Source organism: Myxocyprinus asiaticus, chromosome 33, assembly GCF_019703515.2.
Source record: "Myxocyprinus asiaticus isolate MX2 ecotype Aquarium Trade chromosome 33, UBuf_Myxa_2, whole genome shotgun sequence".
In the NCBI taxonomy this organism is placed as follows: Eukaryota; Metazoa; Chordata; class Actinopteri; order Cypriniformes; family Catostomidae; genus Myxocyprinus; species Myxocyprinus asiaticus.
Genome location: NC_059376.1, coordinates 36,263,991 through 36,282,463, shown reverse-complemented (window position 1 = coordinate 36,282,463; position 18,473 = coordinate 36,263,991). Strand labels below are relative to the sequence as shown.

Below are 18,473 nucleotides of genomic sequence, written 5' to 3'. Positions count from 1 at the left end.
TCTTTATAAGGAAGTGTTTGACGTCATAAACCTGCGACTACATGTCCTGACAGGTGGGACTGACCCACGTGAATTTTGTAAACACAGTGGGCAAAATATCAGCACGTCCACCTTTAGTTGTAGATACTTTTATTTATTATATATACATTTTCAGATACATAATCTTAATTTATTTATAAAGCGTGAACGATGCATCGTGTTTACTGCTCGCGGTGGGTTTTCTCTGGCGTGTCATTGACAGCAGGCATCGACGCCACCTTGACAGGTGTTACGGTTCAACTGGTTTTTATGTTAATTGGTGACCTTCTGGTTTTACACCAGATGCGAACGACCGGCCGCAGATTCATCGATTCCTAAAGTCATGCTTCTGACTCAATATTTTGCTCTCCATTAAATCTACACTTACTACATGATGCTGGCATCATTGTACAGATTAAAATAAGTGGTATTATTAGATCAAACGGCAGTAGTACGCAAGATTAAAAATAAAATAAAATAACCAAGGTAGGAGACTCGGACTCGGCCATCAATAATATGATCAGCACAGCACTATAGCGCCCTGTCCATTTGAGCTACTTAATAGCTACGATTTAAAGGGGGCATCTGTGTATTCACATGAGTGTGTGTTCGGTGTGAAATGGTGCATATAATCCAGAAGTTTTTCCATGTTAACTTGTGCCTCAGTTTACAAGCTAATGGTCTTGTCCGACATTGTTTGAAATCTGAACGTCATTTTCTCGTCCAAACGCTGCACCCAAATATTATGCGATTTTATAAAATCAATCAGTAATTGAATGAACAAACTTCCAACATTAATAAAGCCATACTGAGTATGTTTGTTATTAGTGTGGACATATGCTCAGTAGGCTTAGGTCTAAATAGTATGGAGATGGATTTGTTTCATATTAACATACAAATGATAAGAGATTCACAAATAGAAAGTTGGTTCACAAATAAATTGAATGAGATCCACAAATGAATATAAGGAGTTTCACAAAAATAAAGTGAATTCACAAATAAATAAAATTAGATTTGCAAATACATTTTTTTATTTACAAATATATATATATATATATTTTTAACTCACAAACACAAATATGTACAGCGTTCATTTGTGAAACGCACACATTTATTTGTGGATTGCTTCCTGTGCATCACAGTATTCCTCTGATAAAGTCCATTTCTTAAAAAGTTTGCGGCCTTGTAGCTTATCTGCATGTGCTTGATTCCATGCTTATGAGAGCTCTGTGACTCTGGTCCCGTCCTGAAAGTAAAACGAAGTGTGATTGGTTGAAGATAGAACGTGCTATGATGGTCCGAGTAATGTGGCCATTATCTGATTGGCTTGAGTAGGCGATGGGTGGAGTCCACCTATTTGTAGATTTGTGTGTACATCTTGATGATAGATTTGTTTCAAAATCGACAAATACATGCAGCAATCCGCAAATGCACAGGCAGCGATCCACAAATAAATGCACCTGATGCACAAATGAATGCTGGACAGAGTTGTGTTTGTGAGTTAAAAAATATATTTGTAAATAATTTTTTTATTTGAAAATCTAATTTTATTTATTTGTAAATTCACTTTATTTTTATGAAACTCCTAACATATATTTATAAATCTCATTCTTTTTATTTGTGAATTCTTGGATCTGATTCAGTTTATTTGTGAACCAACTTTTTATTTGTAAATCTCTTTCCATTTGTATGTTAATATGAAACAAAAATAACCCCATAAAATAGTGACATTAATGTAGATCATCAACATAAGATCAGAAAAATAAGTAGCCAAAATTAGCCATTGTTGCCCATTGTCAACGAGTTTACTTCACTGTAATTTCAGCATTTGATGAAATGGTTTGTCATGTTGGTATGCAATAGGTTATTGTGTAGTGTAACTAGCCTGCTATACACTGTAGGATTTTTACAGTCCTTTAAGATTGTTACTTGTCAGACTGTACGATATGAACACATTGAGATCGCCATGGCACACTGTGACATTATGTCAGACTGTACGGTACACATCGGTGGTCCCGATCGTACCGATCAGTGAACGTGATCGTTAATATAATAGAAGTATATAGATCGTTAATAATGAATAGAAGCGAAATGGCAAGATTTGCCCGGAGGAGCATTTATTCTTTCTTTCTTTCTTTCTGAAAGTCAGGGTATAAGCATTTCCATTTCTCCAATCCCACTCCATCACCTGTCAAATAGGCCTATAATAAGACATCCTGTTCACAAATACACAAAATTACAGATGTTGAGAATGAAGTGCAGGAGGTAGTCTACAGTAATAATTAGCTACAACAAGCAAATATACATTGTGGAAAAAAGAAGACTTGTCGCCCGAAAAATGACAAATAATTATTATAAAGGTGGCCTATAGGCCACGCAAAATTTCGAAAATTCATGTAGGCTAATAATATATCACGCTTGCAAATTGCCGTTTGATCTAATAATACCACTTTATTAATCTGTACAATGATGCCAGCATCATGTAGCCTAGTAAGACTTAATGGAGAGCAAAATATTGAGTCAGAACAAAGCATTATTTTCGGAATCAACGAAACTGTGGCCGGTCATTCACATCTGGTGTAAAACAGGAGGTTACCAGTTAACATGAAAACCAGTTGAACCGTAACACCGGAGCTGGTGATCGCCTTAATAAACCCCGGGATACGAGTAACGGTGGACTCCTCGACCACATACCGATCATACCCAGCGTGGATGCGGCGTCAGAGAGCATGCCTTATCAGCCGGGACAGGTCGCTGTAAACAAACCTACAGCTGCGATGAAGTAAGGCTTCCCTTCACTGTCTAATATCAAGACCCTAGAAATAGGACTGCGGCTTGGGTGATCGAGCAGCTCAACGCTGAGACTCTAATCAGGACATCGGACCAAAAGTTATGCGATTTTAAAGGGAACGACTTGGTCCATGTTTACCACAGATTGAGCAATGCGGATTATAAGGGCAGTGGGTTCGAGCTCGCATCCTTACTTCAAACTATCCAACCAAATCATAGCAGCCAGCTTTATCAAGTATAAATCTGAACTTTTATGAATAAAATGCTACCTTAATTAATTTGTAGTTGCTACAAAAACTGGGCTTTCGTGGATTGCTAGTGTTTCGATACTCATTTGGTTGAAAATATCTTTACCTGACGCATGGAGTCCTTCATAAACTGCACGTGCAGGTTTTTAATTTAAAGGGATAAAAATTAAAAGTCTCTTCATTTACTCACCCATGTCATCCCAGATGTGTTTGATTTTATTTCTTCTGCTGAACACAAATGAAGATTTTTAGAAGAATAAACTATGTCAGCTCTGTAGGTCCATACAGTGCAAGTGAATGGGTACCAAAACTTTAAAGCTCCAAAAAGTGCATAAAAGCAGCTTAAAATTAATCCATATGACTCCAGTAGTTAAATCCATGTTTTCAGAAGCAAAATGATAGGTGTGGGTGAGAAACAGATCAAATTTTAAGTCATTTTTTACTATAAATCTCCACTTTCACTTTCACATTCTTCTTTTGTTTTTGGCGACTCACATTCTTTGTGCATATCGCCACCTACTAGGCATTGAGGACAGTTTATAGTAAAAAAAAAAAAGGACTCAAATATTGATCCGTTTCTCACCCACACATCATATCACTTCTGAAGACATGGATTTAACCACTGGAGTCATGTGGCTTTATGCGCTTTTAGGAGCTTCAAAGTTTGCAGCTGCATTGTATGGACCTACAGAGCTGAGGTATTCTTCTAAAAAATCTTTGTTTGTGATCTGCAGAAGAAAGTCATACACATCTGGGATGGCATGAGGGCAGTGGCGTAGTTGCTAGGGGGTTGGGGGGGAGATACACCCCCCCCCTCCAATATTTATACCACGATCAATGGAAACATGTAGATGCTTCACGCTGCAACTCCCCCAATTTTCAAGCCAAATCTACGCCCTTGCATGAGGATGAGTAAATGGTGAGTACATTTTTCAGAACCGCATCGACCATATCCAATTTTAAATCACAACTTAAAACATATTTGTTTGTGAAAGCTTTTAATCAATGAGGTGTTGTTTCTTTTTTTTTTTTTTTTTTTGCCATTTTTTCTATGCCCTAGAGGTGTATTGCTGTGGATTGTTTATTTTGTTTATTTTATTTATCAATTTTTGATGAGTTATAACTTTTATTTTATTATGTACAGCACACTGGTCAACAGCTGTTGTTTTAGTTGTGCTTTATAAATAAAGTGACATTGACATTGTGAGAGAATTTTTGGATGAACTATTCCTTTAATGACAACCTTTTTCATTGCTGGCAAACGATAGGATTATGCAGATTGTGTGGGTTTTGTTTCAGTGGATTGTAGGTAGATATTCCACTTTATCCAGCGCTATTCTAAATGATTACTGTTTATCGGAGTGAGAAACTGTTCAAAACAGTTCACTCTGTGACTGAGCCTTCCTTAAGGTTCTGAATGAATTGCGAACCAATTCAGAGCATTTAGCTAACTCGTGTCCAATTCATAAGCAACTCACTCCAATGTATTTGCGAATCGCTAGCTCTGATTCTTAACAGCTGACAGAAAGTACAAGACACATGTCATGATTGCTAAAAATTTAATATTGTGAGGGAAAATGATTCTCTGGTCAGTATTCAGTAATCTTTCATGTCAGAAACAATTTCTCACTAAAATTTAACACAGCAGAAATTATCTGGGTCTCCTGTCCCTTTAAAAAGAGTGTTGATTCCCCTGCAACATTAACTTATCTTGAAAAGACGTGATTCCAAAAAGTGATTCATTCGTGAATCACGCATCTAGTTCTGATTCTAAACAGCTGACAGAAAATATTGAGCACCGGAATGATTGCTAAAATGAAATATTCTCAGCGGAAATGTTTCTCATGTCAGTATACCTTAAACACCCTCATCAGATGAGGATTTGTAACAACATTTTTACTGGGGTACAGCAGAAATGTATGGGGGCATGTGCCCCATTAAAAAAAAAAAATAGCGACCTCCTCCCTATTTTTCTGCTGTTGTTCAGTACTGGCCCCACAATAAAAATAAAAAATTAAATTTTTCAGCTACTTATTTAAGCATTTGTATTGATAGGGCAAGTGACGGTTCTGTCCACTGGCCGAATCATTGTCATCAGGGGCGTAGCAGTCATTTTAAAAGTGGGGGGGACACAGCTGTCAGTAGGTGGCTCGCACAGACCTAACACTTACAGTGCAGTATTAATAATTACAGTATATATTAATATATAAGTATGATATGAGTATTATATAAATATATATTATATATATTATTTACTTTTAAAATTTGTAATATTTAAAAAATTCAAGTATTGCAAAATAATTGCATAATTTAGCAAAATTAGCTGCAAAAATAAAGGGCATCTTGTGGAGCACTTGCTTCTGTTTCACACATGACAATAAAAGACTGAGCACAAGCTGGTCCTTAATAAATAATTTAATCAATTACAATAATGACAATTGTGCACAATTTTATTTTTTACTCTGTGCTTGTGCATTGTGGGATTTAAATGTATCCAAGTGGCTCGAGTGTTTTGACTATGTTCAACAAAATTAGTTCAGATCCATTTAATGATTAGTGACCATTTCTGGTGATGCCAGAAGGTGATAGAGGTCTGCAGGGGCCTTAAAACGAAACCCGAACCTGACCTGTACCCGAGACCGTGTGGCCCGACCCTACCAGGCCCGAATGATACCGTCGGATTTTAAGCCCGAACCTGACCTCGAAATTGCGTACTCAGTGGCGTATCCAGGACATTCTTACCTGGGTGGCCAAGATGGGACACAGACCTAGTGTGGGGTGGTGATACCGGGAGAAACTTTATGAATGTGATCACACATAGGCTGTATTTTATGTAAGCGCATAGGCAACATTCTAAAGAGTACTGAAACAGTAAACATACACAGTTTTAACAAGGCACAGCAGGGGAAAAAAAGCACTGTCTTACCGTTTATGCGCTGAAATTTCACCTGGTGCAGAACAATTTGGAATAATATGAAACAATGCAACAGTCCTCTCTGTGCAGTCTGAACTTGTTTAGAATGTTGAATCTTTGTGACAACTGCGCTAAAAACAATCTAGACACAGCACAAAGAATGAAACAGAGCCTAGGTGTCTCAGCATGCGTTTCTGACAATTTGAAATTCTTTTCAACTTGGCATGGTGTTTAAAATATGCCGGTCCTGCACAAGATGCTAAAGAAAATGCGAGACCTGGTGCAAATGTCAAAGACATTTGTCCAGCATGGGAAAACAGAACAGACGTGCGTAAAAACACATTTGGTGTAAACGGCCGCTAACTCATCCGTTCGCGCGTGTCTGTGAGTGAGAGCGCTTGCATAAAACAAGTTTGGTATGCCTGTTTATTTTTTAATTAATTACAAACCCGAACCTGAAGTCCTACTTGAAAAACTAACCTGAAACCGGCCCAAAACCTGTCGAATTCTCGGGTCCTGTCAGGCCTGGGTCGGGTTGCAGACCTCTAGAAGGTGGTGACAAATTAGTGTCTTGTGTGAAATTAGTTAGTCACTGAATCAATGATCAAAAGAAAATTTTAATCCACGTAATGTTGCCAATCAAGAACAATATGCCGAAAAATAACTCTCATTTGTGTGTACCTCATGTCTAGATTGTTAATTTAGATCAACATTAATGCCGATAAAAACATGGATAAATGGGCATTGTTGAAAGCAACTTTGTAGAAATGAATGGAGCCACGTTAATTAGACTCTCTGACTGACGGCCTATTACGTAAGGGTTGTTTCAGCTCATGAAACTCACCTGTGATTGGCTGGATGGTCGCTCAATCAGCCCAAAGTAACAAAACGCAAAGAATACTGTATACAAATCCACCATTTGGACTCGGTATAGGTTTAGCTTGGAAAAGTGCGAGGGACAAAAATCACCTTTTTAAAGAGTGTGGGATGTGTCCACCACGTCCCCTGCAGCTGCTACGCCCCTGATTGTCATACTGGCCCATTATCATTGTTGAGTCCTGACATGTATTCCAGTTTGCTGGGTAAATCAAAGAGAATACTAAATTGTATTACTCTGGACATCTTTCCCCACAGAATCCTCATCTAAACCAGAATACATGGAATAACTTGGAAAAATATTGTTGCTCTCTTACCAAGTATTACCAGAATGTATTTGTGTGCACTGGATCACTCTACTTACCCCGGAAAGCTTCTAAATAAATTCTCAAATGCACTGCCTCTATGTCATGTCATTAAAGGGAAACTTTGGGCCACATGTCTTAAGATATTTTAGAGTGCTTGATTGAAAATCTAAACCTATTTTTTCCCCACCCTGCACCTACAGACAGGAGCCTGATGGCAAAATATACGTGAAGTATCAGGTTTTGGGAAAGAACCATGTCGCTGTGCCAACATACTTCTTTAAGGTAGTGATTCTGGGAAAGCCAACAACCCCCCCCCCCCCCCCCCAACAACTTTTGGGGCATGTTGAAGTGGGTTTCGCCCAGGGCGCCATACCGCTATTGAACATCATGAAGAGGACAATCAGTCTGAAAGCTATTACTGCAGGAACATGATGAGTTTACAATTATTACTACTGAGGGGGAAAGGAAAACTCATGATTGGGTGTGATATTATATGTAAAGAGATAAGCCTAGGTCAGAGAGCAATGAAATACAATGTGCAATGCTGCTTGACAACCACTAGATAGTAAGGAGAAACACTTGTGGACAAATATTTTGCTTTTATTTTGTATGGCACTCATTTTAGTGCACCCATATTGACAATGGCATTCTACATGTCCTGGATATATATATACAGTCTGTCCATAGCATTTATTTAACTTTACACAAGTGAAACAATATATCTTGTTCTCAACAACAGTATTTTTCTTGGACTGTACAGCAAACTAACAAATGAATTCAAACCTGGAAAAAGCTAAATAAATCTTTAATAATTTTAGAGGCAATTGTACATAAATTGCACAGAACATTTTCTTCAACACAAGTAATGACTTGTCATATATTGGTATGTCTTCTGTTCATGAATGTACATGTAGTGAACCAGTCAGTGTTACTGAAACAAACAAAAGATGATGAAATTTTTACTTCTTGTTTTGTTATTGACATAAATTCATGCCCTATGTGAATATATATATATATATATATGTTGTCTGCTTTTAAAGTTTTACAAAAGAGCAGCTCTATGACTTTCATGTTTGAATGGAGGAAAAACATGGAGGAGGAAAGTGTTTTAATGTGCAGTACTATTGCCAGTACTATTCAAAATGTTAATATGACATGTTTCATTTACTAAATTACTCTATATCTTAAAGGTGCACTCAGAATTATTTTATTAAATGATCTCATTCACATGAGATGAAGACTCCAGTTTTGCCCGTAGCCTAATACTTTTCATTTTACATTAATTTGTGCTACATGACCTGCCAAATACTATTAATTTTTATCTTGGTAAATCCCCTAAAAAAAACCCCTAACCGCATTTCTACCATGGCATTGTTAACATAATTATTGGGTGTGATGCTGCGTCCACACCGCAAGATGTCAGTATAAGACCTGCCATTTCAACCAGTGCAACAGAAATAGCTGAGTGTGCCTTTAAGAATATTAGCAAAGATATGAGTCTTTAAGAAATTGTATGTCTTTTTCTGAGCTAATTTCGGAAATCTCCAGCAAACATCAATAAGTAGTCTTAACCTTGGGGTTGTGACAACATATATTTAAATAAATTAAGGAGCTGAACATAATTTAAAACATAAAAAAAAAAATAATAATAATAATTCCATACAAAAAACAAACAGAGCACACTTTCGAGTTTGTACGATATTAAAAAAGATAAGTAAAATTCTGAGAATTGGAGATGTTCAATATGAGATATAGCAGAAAGTGGTTTGGCCTAGCAACTGTTCAAAATGATTCCATTTGTTGGCCCCAAATAAAGGTATTTCATCCTGGAAAAATGTATATAAAAAGAAAAACTGACAATGAAACCGGTGGTTTTAAAATCTACTCTCAGCTAACCTCATATGAATAACAATTCATTTAAAGGGATAGTTCACCCAAAAATCATTCAAGCTACATCCACATGAATCCTGATATATTTGAAAACGGCGTTTTATATTTTCGAAATGCTCGCTGTCCACACTTCTGTTTTCAAACGTTTTCCGAAAGTTGCTCATCCACACTGAAACATATGAAAACTCTTAAATCCCCTTACTGCGCATGCAGCAAAAAACATAAGAAGCCTGGCCCTGCGTCATTTTCATGTACAGTCTGAAAAGCAATTGTTCTCGTGTTATGCGGAATTGCCGGACAGCAATTCCGCATAATCTTTCCGTCACCTTTGAAGGAATGCAATGTGAATGTTATACAAAGAAACATTTATCATTAACAATGCTATCAAAGTGGATAGCAGGCACAAGAACGCCGCTACAACATGGGCTGCTATCTTGATTGTTTTGGGTTGAATGGATCACATGACTGCATAACATAGCAAAAAATATGTCATAGTTTTTGAATATCTATGTTTTCCCTGTCCACACTACAACTTGAAGGTAGCGTTTTCAAATCTATTAACTTGGGAGAGTGTTTTCGAAAAGCTCAGTTTTCGCTGGACAAAAATGACGTCTCAGTGTGGATGGAAGGTCAAAACACAACAAAATTCATGCGTTTTTAAACAAAAAACAAAACAGTAATAGTCTTAACATGGCCTCAATCACCGACATGTTGCTCTAAATCTGCATGACTTTCTTTCTTTAGCCTCAGTCACCATTCACTTTTACTGGAAAGATGCACTTAAAGTAAATGGTGACTGAGGCTAACGTTCTGCCTAACATCTCCTTTTGTGTTCAACGGAATAAAGAAATTCATATGTGTTTGGAACAACATGAGGGTGATTAAATGATGACAGAATTTTCATTTTTAGGTGTACTATCCTTTTAAGCTAAAACTCGACCAAGAACAGGCTAGTTTAATACTAGTAATATTATAGTGAACCTTTGCAGGGTCTGTCTGTAGAATTGATGCCACTAATGCCATGCTGCACAGATTTTAAGTGAAACTGCATTTTTTGTAAAAAACAGGGAAACACCACAACCTAAGTAAATCAATATACTTCACAGCCAATGCAATGGCATCATCTGCCCATGACACACTTCACACATCATCTCAAACCATTTTCATCCAGTAGAAGTGCTGAATGTTTTATGCTTTATACTTGCTGCTCTGAATAGCCTTTATAACAAGTCCGCAGAAGCAGGTTTTGGTTAAAGGGTCCATTCTAATGCTATAGAAAGTGCATATAGTGGAATACAAGATATCGTGGGGGATAGATACTGGTTGTACTGTAGGTATGATGCTCAATACGGAGTCTAATACTGGCCACGTGAATACAGCAAGCAGCAAGATTGCTTTTATCCATGTCTTAGCATTGATAGACTGTTTTCTTTTATGAGCACAGAGCGATAAAGGGATAGTTAACCGAAAAAAAAGATATATAAATCTGTCATCATTTACTTATCCTCATGTTGTTCCAAACTCATGTGACTTAATCCTTCTTCCATGGAAAACAAAAGGAGATGTTAGGTAGAACGACAGTCCAGGTCACCATTTACTTCAATTGTATGAAACAAAGATGACAGAATTTAAATTTTTGGGTGAACTGTCCCTTTAAATTTTGTGTTCAACTTTGCCCGGTCTAGAAGCAGCACCTGAATTTACAATCGGAGCTTATATTATTATTTTTATTCTTCTAACACATTACAGCAGACCTCAGCACAGGTAATACACACTGTACAAAAAAGAAAAAAATCTATTTTCTCTGAAAAGCCAATAAAAAAAAATTGTTTTTTTTTTTTACATTAATGAGGTTTATCACCTCCATATAGACTAAAATGTTATCCACATACAAAGTATGCAACAAAATGTGATGTTTAAAGTTCTCTCTTTACCATAAAAATAATAATAATAAAAAATAAAAAAAAATATCTATATATATTTTTTTTGTGTATGTGTGTGCTACTGCTGCCCTGCTGTGAAAAAAGCAACAAAAAAGTCTTAGGAAATGTTTACATGAAATGTACCAAAAAAGTGGTTCTGGTCTAATGGAAAATTATAAAGTAACACTTAAATAGCGTTTAAACAAATAATTACATACCAATGACCACTTTCAGCATGCTAACTTTGTGAAAGTTGAACCCAAATGGCGTCTATGCGCAGTTCAAATCTATAGATGGCATAAAAAATGCTCTTGTGACAAGGACTATGAATGAAACATCATGGGAATATTCGACTGGACATAAGATTCTGGCATGGCTAATAATCTAAAATAACTCAAAAAGACTTAATAACCTTTATATACAGAGTGCACAAACTGGTATAACTTGTTGGTTTCATTTCCACAAGACATTTTGCCAAAGCCAAAGAGTTTCATATCCTTGATATACTGAATTATTTCCGCTCGCATACTAAGGACTTTGTAAAGTCAATCTTAAATCATTCAAGTGCCACTTTTCCATATTGTCTTATTGTAAGAGTTCTCCATAGCCCTTGTCCATCACTAGGCCTGCGGACCTGTGTGTTTGTATCCAGCTAGCAGTTGCTGCTATTCCGGAATTCTCCATTTTCCGTGATCTGCAGCTTAGAAGGGTTGGTGGGAGAGATGCCGTTCCTCGTTTGCATGCTGTAACGGTCCTTAAGTTGAGACAGAGCGCTCATTAGCCGAGTGTTAGCTGCGTCCAGTGATGCGATTCTCTTTTCCTGTGGGGTGCGACCATTAGAGAGGTCAGATGGGAAATGGTGATTAACAGTACAATATCTAATGTTTAATTAAACTCTGTCTACTCCACAATGGACACAAGGTGACTGGTACTTTCTAAAGCATTCCAGACTAATTATATTACAATTCCGGTGCAAAATCTATCAAATAAATTCATAGGGTTTGAATTCAAATTCATATGGCGACAGCATTAATGTCTCCTTGTCTTTATAAAATAAAGCTATGACGTAAAGTGACTCTTTTATGATTTTTATGCGTGTTAAAATGAATCCTCAGTGGGTGGGTGTTTTTTGCTCATCAAATTATTTATGAGAGAAGCTGATGGTCCCTTGATGAAATGGGCATTCATCATTAAACTACAAATACATTTGTACCATTTGTAAAATACATTAACACCATATAACCTTGGAGACTGATTCATCACAGTACTCCGAGATCTGATGTCAGCCCTTTTTCATGATGTACGTTGTTTTCTACAAAACACAAGAGGGTGCCACGGACCTGTAATCGGGTAGCTGACAAGATTTTAGGTTAACATTTGAATGAATGAATAGGGAAAAATTTACAGTATATTTTGAGATGCTGTAACTGCTCACTATTTATTTTATTTATTATTTATTTATTTTTAATCACTTATTTATTAGCTTTCAAACTGATGAGAGATTTTGGGGCAGAGGTAAAGTAGAAAAATGAATAGTTACTATAAAAATATAGCTGATTTCTGCCTTATTTTTAAGATTTTATACATTTCCATGACTCTTCCATAAGATAGATCAATGACTTAAGTATTTGAATCTGAAATTTGTTCAAATTAATTTTTAGAAATGTGAGATTTTGTGGCATATTTATTTTAAACAGCATATTTATTTAGGTTTTTTTTTTTTAAAAGGTGAAATTAACTGTACAGATTCAGATTATGGAATTACAAGTTTAAAATTTCAGATTAAGAAGAAATGCATGAACTCAAAATACAAATCTCTCACATTCAGATCTCAGAAATGTACTTATTCCAGTCCTGGAAAACACTATTTTAGGTATTCCATGACTGTGGAAACTCTGTGGATTAAGAACTTTGAAAAGAATTAGAAAATGTTTAATATAATTTTAGATGAAGTGTAGCATGTAACACTGCTTGGCTTTTCATGTCAACTTCCCAAATATTTTCTTTCACTGGAAATAAGATAATTTCTCTGACAGCATCCTCATGAAATACTTATTTGATTACAATAAACCTTGACTTTTCTATAAAATTAATAAAACTAATAATAAAGGTGATATGTTTTTTTTTTATTGACCTGGGCTTCGATGATTTTCTGCTTAGAGTCGACGATGGCCTGCATGTCTGCATGATCTTTCTTCAGTTCTTCTTCAACTGACATCAACCTGAAAGATAAAATTGTCACTGGTAATATGCCATGGATCTTTCCTTGTGGGGTTTGAATCTCCAAAATTTTGTTTTCCAGTCCAGGGCCCATATTCACAAAGACTTTTATCTTAGCACAAGGAGTTCTCCAAAGAGTTCCTAACTAAGAGTTTTTGCTTAAAAGCTATTCACAAAACTGCTAAGAGTAAGATTTACTAAGGAAATTTGAATGTAAGAGTAAGGCGGAGTTGACCTCATTGTTATGGATGACGTCACATTTTATGAGCGTGCTCTTTTAGATAATTTTATATATACACACACACACACACACACACACACACACACACACACACACACACACACACACACACACACACACAGCCTGGCCAAAAAACAAGTCGCATACTCTAATATTTCGTTGGACCACCTTTAGCTTTGATCATGGTGCAGAGTTGCATTAATTTTTGGCTGAGATCTTGTATTGATGACGGGAGAGTCAAACCACTCCATAAAGTCTTCTCCAGCACATCCCAAAGACTTTCAATGAGGTTCCTGCCAGATCAGGACTCTGTGGTGGCAAATTCATGTGTGAAAATTATTCCTCATTCTCCCTGAACCACTCTTTCACAGTTTGAGCCTGATGAATCTTGGCATTGTTGTCCTGGAATATGCCCATGCCGTCAGTCAAGAAAAAATCCATTGGTGGGATAACCTGGCATTCAGTACATTCAGGTATTCAGCTGATTTCATTTTATTGTCGCATAACGTTTCTGAGCCTAGATATGTCCAATTGAAGCAACCCCAGATCATAACACTGCCTCCAGAGGCTTGTACAGTGGGCACTATGCATGACGGGTGCATCGATTCATGCACTTCCCTTCTTACCCTGACGTGCCTATCACTTTTGAATAGGGTAAATCTGGACCATCAGACCACATGACCTTTTTCCATTGCTCCACAGTTCAATTGTTATGCTCCCTAGCAAATTGAAGTAATTTTTTTTTCTGGTTAGCCTCACAAACAAGTGACTTTCTTGTGGCCACACAGCTGTTTAGTCCCAATCCTGTAAATTCTCGTCGCATTGTGCATGTGGAAAGGATCTTACTTTCACTATTAAACATAGCCGTGAGTTCTACTGTTGATTTTTTACGATGTGATCTCCGATCACAATCATTCAAGATTTTGTTCTGACTACATTTCTTCCACGAAGCTGACGGTTCACCACTATCCTTCCAGGTTTTAATAATGCGTTGGACAGTTCTTAAACCAAATCCAGTGATTTCAGCTTTCATCTCCTTAGTTGTTTTCTTTGCTTGATGCAGGCCAATAATTTGCCCCTTCTGAAACACAGTAACATCATTTCAACGACCATGGGATACATCTTCTGACATGGTTGTTTAAGAAATGAGAAGCTACATACTGCATCAGTTAGGCTAAAAATAATTGTTGCCAGCTGAAACATATTAACCACTGCAGTAATGATTCAATCATTGCTTCTTAAGTATCTACTTATTTAAATCCAAACGGCAACTTTTGATGGATGGATGGATAGATAGTTTTTTTGGATGATGAATATTTGTTCATTATGTGTTGGTGCAATGAAACGAGTGTGCATCCCGTCTACTGCATCAGCTACACCGTGTAGCCCCGCGATGGTCTTGAATGCCACTTTTTTTCTCTGAAGCAAGTGCGCATCCACAGAAAAACATATAGCCTAGGCCTAGTATGAATTATCGGACGATGTGCGGTCGGGAGAAGGCATATGATAGATGATTCTGCTGACAGATGACAGAAATTCCCAATTCATCCACGCTACACAGTTTTGCCTTGCCTGTGGCCAGAGAGCACAAAGTTGTCAATTTATCTCAAGTGTAATTGGGTTGTTTCGGTTCATTGGAGAGTTAACTGCATCTTTAACTAACTATGCAATAATGAAAACACAGCGATTCAGACAATACATTTTTTAAAGGTCAATGTCAATATTATAATGTTTTATAATATTATAATGTTATATTATTAAAATGCATCCACTCAACTGTGATTCAGGTGATCCCATTTTAAAGGTTTATGTCATAGTAATATTCTAAAACATTGTTTTTAATGTGGACTGACGACAGCAGGCATGCTTCAGATAATTTGTGAGTCACTCTTAGGGATTTAGAAGTCCTCAGGAGCACTTCTAAAGCTGTTGTTGGTTTAGGAGCTACTTTTAGCACTAAAATGCTTCATGAATTACTCTTAGATTTAAATTTTATGAGTCCTAAAATTAGGAGTGACACGCCCCTAGTTTTTATTAAGAGTTGTTCAAATGTCCACATTAGGATCTACTTTTAGCCTTAGGATTTTTTGTGAATACGGGCCCTGATCTTTAACCACTATACCCCCACAGGAAAGTATTATTGCCCAGTGGTTGCTCTTTAATAGCTTACGAGACTTAGTTATGTCTCATTTAAATATCATCTTTGTTTCAGATGATTCTTCCTTGGGAGAAATAAAAATAAACCCAAATGAGTCAATTGTTGACATACAGTACAATAAGAATGTAGAGCTATAAGAATAATGTGGATACCATAGCTCAAATAATTTGGCCTTGAAAGGATTTGATGATACATTTTTGAGTTCATATTGAAATTTCAGACTTTTGATTGCAGACTTTACTATCTTGGTAAATCTGAGCACAGCTGAGAGATTGTTGAGGTCTCTTCTGAAACTCAATCTCATTGTTGTCTATGAGAAACAATTGAGATATTAAAGAGATCTCATCTCAATTATGATTTTTCTTTCCTAAAGGACACCATCCCAATCCAAACTCTCCAGTTTTCAGAGAATATCAGGATAAAATCTGCTCACCTGGTGATGATGCTCTTCATTTGGAGCTCTTTGTCATCCTGCTGCTTGCGTAATTGCTCCTCTGTGTCCTCCAGTCGGGCCTGGTACTCCAGGAGCATCTTCTGGGTCTGGTTGTCCTGGCTCTTCATGAGAGATTCATACTCTTCCAGCTTCTTAGCAGAAATATGCAGCTTCTCCTGCAGGAGAGCTATCTCCTGCTGATACTGAGGAAAGAGAGAGAAAGAACTACTATAATAGCAGGATTATAGAATAACAAAGCTCTGTGTAAAGGGGGAGTTCTATAGACTTGGTAATCATCTCATATGTGTCTGTCTAAGCTTGGAAAATCCAGCAAAGCTGTATGAAAAATATCTAGCAGACCACAGAACTGTGCAAGTGAAAAAATACTTTACAAATGCATATACTGTATATGGGTAGTTCAGGATCTTAAAATTTAGCTGTACTGTACATGTAAACAGTGTGAGACCACTGTTGAAAATGCTTCTATATTCTGTTCTCAATTTCAAATGATATTACCTGCAAAACAAATTAAGTGAAGAGATTAATTAAATAAAATGTACATGAATTCCAGAATTTCTTTGTATTTGGGATGTTCCCTTTTTGCTCTAATGTCAGTATGCACTCAAGCTGGCATTACCTTATTATTCAGGTTTTAAATCATAAAGACTTGCACGATTTAAGAATGTTGCAAAGAGCAAAGAAATCTGACCTTAAGTACAAAGGAGTTAACATGATCAATGTCACAAATTAAGTCCAATTTGATCAGTAACCTAGAAATAGTGCAAAATCGTTTTTTTTTTTTTTTTTTTGCACTTTCAAAATCCTTAAATTTTTTGGAAGTCACAGCTTGCTAAAGTCACATAAATTTCACTGCAAAGTATGCTTACAGTAAAAATCAAGATTTTCTCATTGACCGACACTGACTGCTGAAGTCAAAAAGGTTTAGTTAATGCATTAGGTATCATGAACAAACAATTAACAATGTATACAGCATTTGCTAATCTTTGTTAATGGTAGTTATTAAAAATGCAATTGTTCATTGCTAGTTCATAGTGCATTAACTAATGTTAACAAATACAACTTTTGATTTAAAAACTGTATTAGTATATGTTGAAATTAACATTAAGATTAATAAATGCTTTGTGAGTATTGTTCATTGTTAGTTCATGTTAACTAATGTTCTTAATGTTATCAAATGTAACCTTATTGTAAAGTGTTCCCAATATTTTAAAGGAGAGAGAGAAAGAGAGAGAGAGAGAGAGAGAAAAGTGTTTTTATGTTTAATGCAGTTGATCAGAGGAAACCGTTTTTGAGAGCTCATTGCAGACAGAATTATACTGATAGTCTCCAAACTGATTTTAGATTCTGCTTGGCCAAGGGCTTACAGAGACAGAGCTTGCCATTTTTTATTTTATTTTTAAATCTGCAAAGGAAGAATAAAAAGCAAGATGAACAAGACGAATCTAGTTTCTTCAGGCTTTGCATCTAGATTAAAACTCCATTGTGTAATAAGCTTCTATCCCTTCCGAGGATTCAGAAAAAATGTACAACATCACTTACATTAACAGCTTAAAACGCTGTGCATGCAAGTTCTACTCAGGGAGAGGGTTGAGTATGTGGGTGTGCATGCTCGGTTTGCTCCGCCGGGCTCATCATTCATTAAAGAGCAGGCAGACGAGCCCGAACCAGAGTCCACAGAGATGTCACTTTCACCCCAGCTCTCCCTGTTTCAGCTTAATGATTTGAGCTGCTGTCTGTCTAAATTGCAACACTAGAGTGATCAGAGGTCAAATTCATCTAAAGGCCTTTTGAATTTCATGTCTGTTTTCTGGACATCGTCTACCTATCTGTGGTTTATATCCGCAGTGCTTTTTCAAACTCTCATCTCAGTTTAAGACAAGGAGCCGTGACTAAGCAACTGGGTCTGAGCTTAAAATATCCTCACGTCTGGATGCAGAGAGAGAAAAAAACTTGGATTGTTCTCTTTTCTAGAATTAAAGAGAGATAATAGGTACCAACAAAGAAAGCAGACGGACATCTGAATGTCACTGCATTAGATAACAAAATATCTGCAGACAAATGATGCTAGAGCTTCTTTTTTTTAAACAAACTTCACTTTCTTAGCCATTTTTTCCCCAGTTTTTTGTTCCACCTTTCTTACCCAGACTTTCTTTCTTCTGCAGAACACCAATAAAGAGTTTTAGAAGAATATTTCAGCTCTGTCGGTCATACAATGCAAGTGAATAGGTGCCAAAATGTTGACACTCCAAAAAGCACATAAAGGCATTGTAAAAGTAATCCATACGACTCCAGTGTTTTAATCCATATCTTCAGAAGTGACATGATAAGTGTGGGTGAGAAACAGATCAATATTTAAGTCCTTTTTTGCTTGAAACTCTTCTACTTGCCCAGCAGGGGGTGATATGAATGAAGAATGAATCACCAAAAAAAAAAA

The 18,473-nt window shown here is 36.6% G+C and overlaps 1 protein-coding gene and 1 pseudogene across 5 annotated transcripts in view; one reads left to right on the top strand and one right to left on the bottom strand.

The window, feature by feature from the left end:
• Positions 1-189: 189 nt before the first annotated feature.
• On the top strand, positions 190-7,716 carry LOC127424083 (endonuclease G, mitochondrial-like; annotated as a pseudogene).
• A 17-nt stretch (positions 7,717-7,733) lies between these two features.
• The window catches only part of LOC127423946 (disabled homolog 2-interacting protein-like), a 130,746-nt gene continuing 120,006 nt past the window's right edge, over positions 7,734-18,473 (bottom strand). For all 5 annotated transcript variants that reach the window (XM_051668658.1, XM_051668659.1, XM_051668662.1 and 2 more), the window contains 3 exons: positions 16,019-16,221; positions 13,101-13,188; positions 7,734-11,786 (listed from right to left, as the gene is read on the bottom strand). In XM_051668658.1, coding sequence (XP_051524618.1) covers positions 11,619-11,786; positions 13,101-13,188; positions 16,019-16,221 — 459 coding nt within the window. In that variant the 3' untranslated portion in view covers positions 7,734-11,618. The remainder of the gene's footprint in view (positions 11,787-13,100; positions 13,189-16,018; positions 16,222-18,473) is intronic.